A 6,067-nucleotide genomic window follows, 5' to 3' on the forward strand; every position below is an offset into this window, starting at 1 on the left:
TATATATATATATATATATATATATAAAATCAATAAACATATATTGTTACGATTCACCGCAGGTGTACTTCTATTCTCAAGAAGTGTTTCGTGCAGCCGGCATTCACGAAGACCAGCTCCGATACGCCACTTTGGGAACGGGGATGTGTGAAATGTTGTCCTCGCTCGTGTGTGTAAGTGCCACCTGGTCGGTCACTAATCTTCCGCGTATCGTCGTGCTCATTTAATGACATTTTTGGATGAAAGCAATGCAGGAGGAAAGTACCACAATGTCGGTTAAATGTCAGGATTATTTTTCTTTGTTCCAGCTGCGGCTGTTGTGAAAGCGTTGTATCAATAAAGATATCTTGAATTGAATGATAATGAATTTAGTTTCCGTGATTAGCGGGAGCTCTGCTCATGTTACTCTACAACGAGCTCAGCCCGGTTGGTGTATTTTTATTTTCTTCAAAAAAAAAAAAAATCCAAATCCACACTCCAACAGATTACAACTCCTTCAAAAAAACAAAAAAACTCCAAAACTCACAACAAATTGGAACAGCGAGGCGCAAGTGTCGTTCTAGCCCCACCTTGTGGTAGTTTCTCTTCATGTCATCATCTTTCCACTTCAACTCTGTATGCGTCCACTTTGCTCTGTGCCTTGCTCCACCGTTGACGCTCCAGTTCGTGATCATTGAGAGAACAGGAAAGAAAGTGCTCCTCTTCACAGGATATATGGCCATGACTCTTACGCTCATCCTCCTCACCATCACGCTCTATCTGCAGGTGAGCCATACCACCAACCGGATTTCGGCATCTTAAGCCGTTCACACCCAAGATTTAAAAGTGACACTTGCGTCTTTGTTTCTCACCTAGCATCACATCCCCTGGACATCGTACTGCAGCATGGTCCTCATTTTCATTTTCCTCTTCAGTTTTTCCATTGGGCCAGGTAAGTTTTACGCTTCGATAAGAACAAAAAAAAAAAAAAGTGACAAAAGAAGAATAATAAACTGGGAAGGTGTACCAATAAATTATTTGGTGATCGTATGTTAAATGTCAGGTCATTTTTGGTCAAATTAGGAGTTTCGTTTCGACCCGAGCATTACTTGGCTGCCATCTTGTTGAATTTTAGTCCCATGAAACTAAAAGAGAGTTGAGGGCTCTCTTTTAGACAAAAAGAGTGCTTTGCCCCCATTTTGTGCCATTTTAGTTCCAAGGAATGAAGTCGAAGGGAGTTGAGTTTTTTTTTTTTTTAACCGTTAAATGTCATCCATGTTTGTGAATGGTCCTGCAAAAATCTTGTTGCTACCCCGTTGTGCTTATTTCCTGCCTGAATGATTCGTGCTCACGTGTTCTTGCCTCACAGGCGGAGTGGTAGCTCCTCTTCCAGGTGTTATTTTCACTCAGGCGTTCAAAGCGAGCGCATACACCGTCGCCTGCACCATCAACTGGATTGGAATGTTCATCGTGGGGATGGTCTTCCCCATCTTAGTGGTGAGCTTCTTCGTGTACGTGCGCAAAGTTCCCACTGGGATCACAAACACACCCACAACGCAAGCGCTTCCATTCCAGGAGAACCTCGATTCCTTCAGCTTTGTCATATTCCTGTTGGTGTGCTTGATGTCCGGACTGTACGTGTACTTCAACGTGCCGGAGACGAAGAATAAAACCGCTCTGGAGATCGCCGTCGACTTTGACCAGATGCACAGCAAGTCTGGAAGGTGGAAAGGGAAAAAGAGGGATAAGCAGCCACCCGACGTCCGTACAACTTACCAGACCAAATTTTAGCTTGAACTGGTGAAGATCGCAAAAAATCTCAAAGACAATGTTGAAACAAGGGAGATTAAAATACGGTATTCTTTCTTACATGAGTTTGTTTTTTTCATCTCGTGATGAGAATGACATCATAACATGTGACAGAGTTTTTTTGCGCTATTATGAATACTAGATGTTTGAAAGTCACATACATACTGCTTTTTTTTGAGGGGGGGGGTCATCTTTTTGTCAAAAACACTTTGGATTTCAAGCTTAAAACTCAATTATAGCAAAAACAGAATATAAACAATTTAGAGGACGTCGTTCACTAAATTACCTTTTGACTCTTTTTTTTTTTTTTTTAAATTTTAAGTTTTAATTTCAAAGTTAGTATTTACGAGCCTTTACACGGACACAACCTACAGCAGTGTATTTAAATTTGGTTCTGCGGTGCAGGACTCCAATTTGGAAACTCACTTTGGGGTGCAGCGCCCATCACGCAAGTGCTTGTGCGCGTCTGATAACGCAATCGGCTCGACAATCTGGACGGCCGCATCGCTCTCAACCCGCTAATGTGTTGCAGTAAACAAAAAAAAAGGAGGGGGGGTGGGGGGAGTGGCGGCATTCTGCGACGTACCTCAGTCGGTCAATTTAAATGTGGGCTGAGCGAGGTCAACCCCGAGAGAAGTTGCCTCCTTCATCAACAATTACTCTTGTCGGCGGTTGTGGACACCATGGACACGGAAAGCTGTTTTTGCGACGACTCCAAGGGGACCAGAAACAACGCACAAAAGTGAGTTTATCATGATGTCATAGTTCAAATACAAATTTTTTGGGGGGGGGGGGGGGTAGGGATTCTTGACTCAGACGGACCAGAACGTGAATATTCAAATGACGTCTTGCTTTCTCGCTTCCGTTATCAACTGCATGTTCCAACTTGCTCGTCCTGGGTTATTTGTTTTGTTTTATTTGTTAGCGTGCTTATCGCCAATGACTGCAGGCAGTCTGTCGGTACAGAATTACAACTGCAGATTCTTACTGGCTTATAAACCAGTCAAATTTTTATAAACATTGAGAAAAAAAAAAAGGTAAAAGGCCTTGTGGGGGGAAAAAAAAAACAACCTCTTCCGTGTGTTGCTTGCAATATGGCAATGTTATTCTCAAAAATTATGATTCTATCTTTTGACAATCACCCCATCATCCATTTTACTCTGATTATATTTTAAAAATGGGTTTTAAAAGTTTAATTTTATGCGAGCAGCATCAAGAACATCACAAGGGAAGACTAGGACTGCATCGAAAAGACAGGAAAAAGGCAAACGGACTATTACAAAAAATAAAACTTGAAATACTACGTCATAGGTGTCAAACTCAAGGCCCGGGGGCCATATCCGGCCCGCCACCTCATTTTATGCGGCCCGCAAAAAGCAAATCAAACACGACAACTCCCATGATGCTAGCTAAAATCTACACCAACATTAAAAATTCTCATCGTCAAAATTCTCTACATATAAGCATTTTCTTGTAACCAAACCCGTCATGACAGTAACTTAAACAAAAGTGGAGTAAACCGTTATTCTTGACTTCTTTATGTGGTTTCAGTCATAACAGCCCTCCAAGGGAAACGTTAACTAAAATATGGCCCGCGACAAAAATGAGTTTGACACTGCTGCACAATGAAATCGTACACTGAAATCACAAGAGAAGAAATTGAATGAATTGAAAGTCCTCCGGGCTGAGCAAGAAGGCATCCGCACGCAAGTATCGTGAACGTAGCATATGCTTTCCTAAAGGATCCTCGTGACAATTCGTCTCAGCAAATCTCAAAGAGTCACGTTGAGTGGTGATCGCTGTGCGGTCATGACGACTGTCCTTGTGTTCCGTCGTCACAGGATTTTTGTCAACAGAAGCTTGACGCTGGAGGGTATCAAATGTTATGGCTTCGACATGGACTACACACTGGCAAGTAAGTACGGCAATGCCTCCAAAAGACCTCCCGAGATTAAAAGGGTTTCGAATTTACCATGATAATGACCTAAATCATCACACTTATCAGTATTAGCACAATCAACAAGATTTACTGGTGAGCCCTACGTCAAATTATGACGAACGCGATTTATTTGTCCCTCACAATGCAAGGCTCCGATAGGCTTTTTTGGGGGGGGCAGATCCATCTTCAGAACTTTTTTTTTTTTTTTTTTTTTTTAAAAGACTAAGTGCTTGCTTCAAGTTTATTGCCACACCCAGCTTAAGTTTACTCTAAAAGACAAAGAGAATGACATGTCTTTTTTACAAACCCACATTTAACTTTGTTGGGCGATGCTTAACGCCCACAACGAGAAATGCCTCATAGAATCGCGAAAGAAACTAGAATTGTTGTCACGATAAGACAATAAATCATCACAGGCATATATTCTATATCCTCTGTGAAAAATGAACACTAAAAATAAACATAAAATAAGCGAGTGGTATCTCTGTATGTAATATACTGCCCCCTGGTGGCATACCAGAAGACGCAGCACAATATCCATTGGATTGTCACGATACAGAAACTATTCGTCTTGACAAAAAACACACGACAAAATGTTTTGTTTATGGCGCTAGAAGTATAATAATAACAATTTGTATTTCCTACACTTTCTTTTGCTCTCTGTAAAACTTTTCATACCTTTGTTTGCAAAATGAAAGCGTGTTGAGATTAAATTGTCATGCTGCTCTCCTTGCGCCATGTGATCGTAGTGTACAAGTCTCCGGACTATGAGAGCCTGGGCTTTGAGCTGATAAGGGACAGAATGGTGTCTGTCGGCTACCCTCATGAGATTCTGCGGTACACGTATGACCCGAGCTTCCCCACAAGGTGCGTTTGGTCACGCAAACAACATGCTTCAGTCGTGATTGGCCAGCTTTAAATCACTTCTTCTATCACGGCCAATCATGTCGCCCGCCTTCCCTTCAGGGGCTTGGTGATCGACACCACATACGGCAACCTGCTGAAGGTGGACTCCAACGGGAACATTCTCGTGTGCAGTCACGGCTTTTGCTTCCTCAAAGGGTAACGTGAAAACAAACGGCAATGGATTTCCCGACAATGAGCCATCCTTCTTTTTGTTTGTGCGCCTCAAAGCGAAGAGATTCACCGCTATTACCCCAACAAGTTCATCCAGAGAGACGACACGGACCGTTTCTACATTCTCAACACCCTCTTCAACCTTTCAGGTTTCACATTAATCGCTCTTTTCATTTTTTTTTTTCTCCACCAATCGTTCTCAAACTTTTGAAACTTTTCTCAAACGTTTTAAACTTCGCATGAACGTTATCCGTGTTCTCACCACCACACTGCTTTCGCACGCCACCTCGCCACGCAGGTGGGATTGCTGTACTGAACACACACACACACACACACACACACACACACACACACACACACACACACACACACACACACACGAACACTCATATGGTGTGTGGGCCAAGATCTGGACACTCCTGCCATCTACTGGTGATTTGTCATACTGAAATGATTCCTAAAGCCTTGATACTTATTGAGGAGCTGTGCGAAGCCGTTTATTGCATTTTTTTTTTCACAAAAAACACTAAAAACGTAATTTTTTACGTTTTGGCATGAAATTAGTTCAATATTCTGTGATGGTTAGTATATAAAAACAAAGGAATATTCGGAATCAGCGCCCAAAAAAAATGTATCGACAAAAGTTTACTTGCATCTCAGATTAAAAAACAAAAAAAAAATTAAAGATTTGTTGACCGGTGTAATCTTGCATAAGGTGAGGACTTAATTACCATTTCAGTTGACTCACATATGATTGCTCCACAATCTTGTGTGTGTGTGTGTGTATATGTGTGTCCATGTGTATGTTCCAGGGAACTATACGACTTGGCCGCCCCCGTCTGCCTGATGCAAATCTGTACATAGTATTGTTTGCTATTACTCCAAAAATGTGTTTGGGACAAATAAACACCTGCCCCTCACTAAACTGCTTTTTCTACTTTTTGGCAGAGACATATCTCTACTCTTGCCTTGTGGACTTCTTCGCCAAATGTACCAGATACAAACTGTGAGCATGCGCTTTTTTTTCAGCAACCTCCTCGCTCGGCCGCCCCTCTATTGCAAAGCAGATGAAAGATAACAAAATTTCAACCCCCACCCCATCCTCCCTCCCCCAGCGTGCTAAAAGGTTACCACCACGGCGACCTGTTCATGTCATACAGAAGCATGTTCCAGGATGTTCGAGACGCAATGGATTTCATTCATGACACGGTAACCTTTACACAACATGAACATGGGGGCGGGGGGGGGGGGGGGTTCCCCCTG

The 6,067-nt window shown here is 42.4% G+C and overlaps 2 protein-coding genes across 4 annotated transcripts in view; both read left to right on the forward strand.

The window, feature by feature from the left end:
* Nucleotides 1-41: 41 nt before the first annotated feature.
* On the forward strand, nucleotides 42-1,912 carry LOC109517056 (solute carrier family 2, facilitated glucose transporter member 9-like). Of its 2 annotated transcripts, XM_019871958.1 has the most exons (5): nucleotides 42-173; nucleotides 664-765; nucleotides 856-931; nucleotides 1,349-1,476; nucleotides 1,555-1,909. In XM_019871958.1, the coding sequence occupies exons 1-5, from the start codon at nucleotides 144-146 to the stop codon at nucleotides 1,768-1,770; spliced, it is 552 nt and encodes a 183-aa protein (XP_019727517.1). In that variant the 5' UTR covers nucleotides 42-143; the 3' UTR covers nucleotides 1,771-1,909. The 2 variants fall into 2 exon arrangements, with proteins under 2 accessions (XP_019727517.1, XP_019727516.1); XM_019871957.1 differs by lacking the exon at nucleotides 42-173 and having other exon boundaries at nucleotides 512-765; nucleotides 1,555-1,912.
* Nucleotides 1,913-2,346: 434 nt separating this feature from the next.
* The window catches only part of nt5c2l1 (5'-nucleotidase, cytosolic II, like 1), a 7,544-nt gene continuing 3,823 nt past the window's right edge, over nucleotides 2,347-6,067 (forward strand). Inside the window, exons 1-7 of one of the 2 annotated variants that reach the window (XM_019872051.1) lie at nucleotides 2,347-2,530; nucleotides 3,630-3,703; nucleotides 4,477-4,594; nucleotides 4,694-4,789; nucleotides 4,862-4,953; nucleotides 5,753-5,810; nucleotides 5,920-6,013. In XM_019872051.1, coding sequence (XP_019727610.1) covers nucleotides 2,472-2,530; nucleotides 3,630-3,703; nucleotides 4,477-4,594; nucleotides 4,694-4,789; nucleotides 4,862-4,953; nucleotides 5,753-5,810; nucleotides 5,920-6,013 — 591 coding nt within the window. In that variant the 5' untranslated portion in view covers nucleotides 2,347-2,471. The remainder of the gene's footprint in view (nucleotides 2,531-3,629; nucleotides 3,704-4,476; nucleotides 4,595-4,693; nucleotides 4,790-4,861; nucleotides 4,954-5,752; nucleotides 5,811-5,919; nucleotides 6,014-6,067) is intronic. The other variant, XM_019872050.1, reaches the window with a different exon arrangement.

This window comes from Hippocampus comes, unplaced genomic scaffold, assembly GCF_001891065.2.
Source record: "Hippocampus comes isolate QL1 unplaced genomic scaffold, H_comes_QL1_v1.1 scaffold199, whole genome shotgun sequence".
In the NCBI taxonomy this organism is placed as follows: domain Eukaryota; kingdom Metazoa; phylum Chordata; class Actinopteri; order Syngnathiformes; family Syngnathidae; genus Hippocampus; species Hippocampus comes.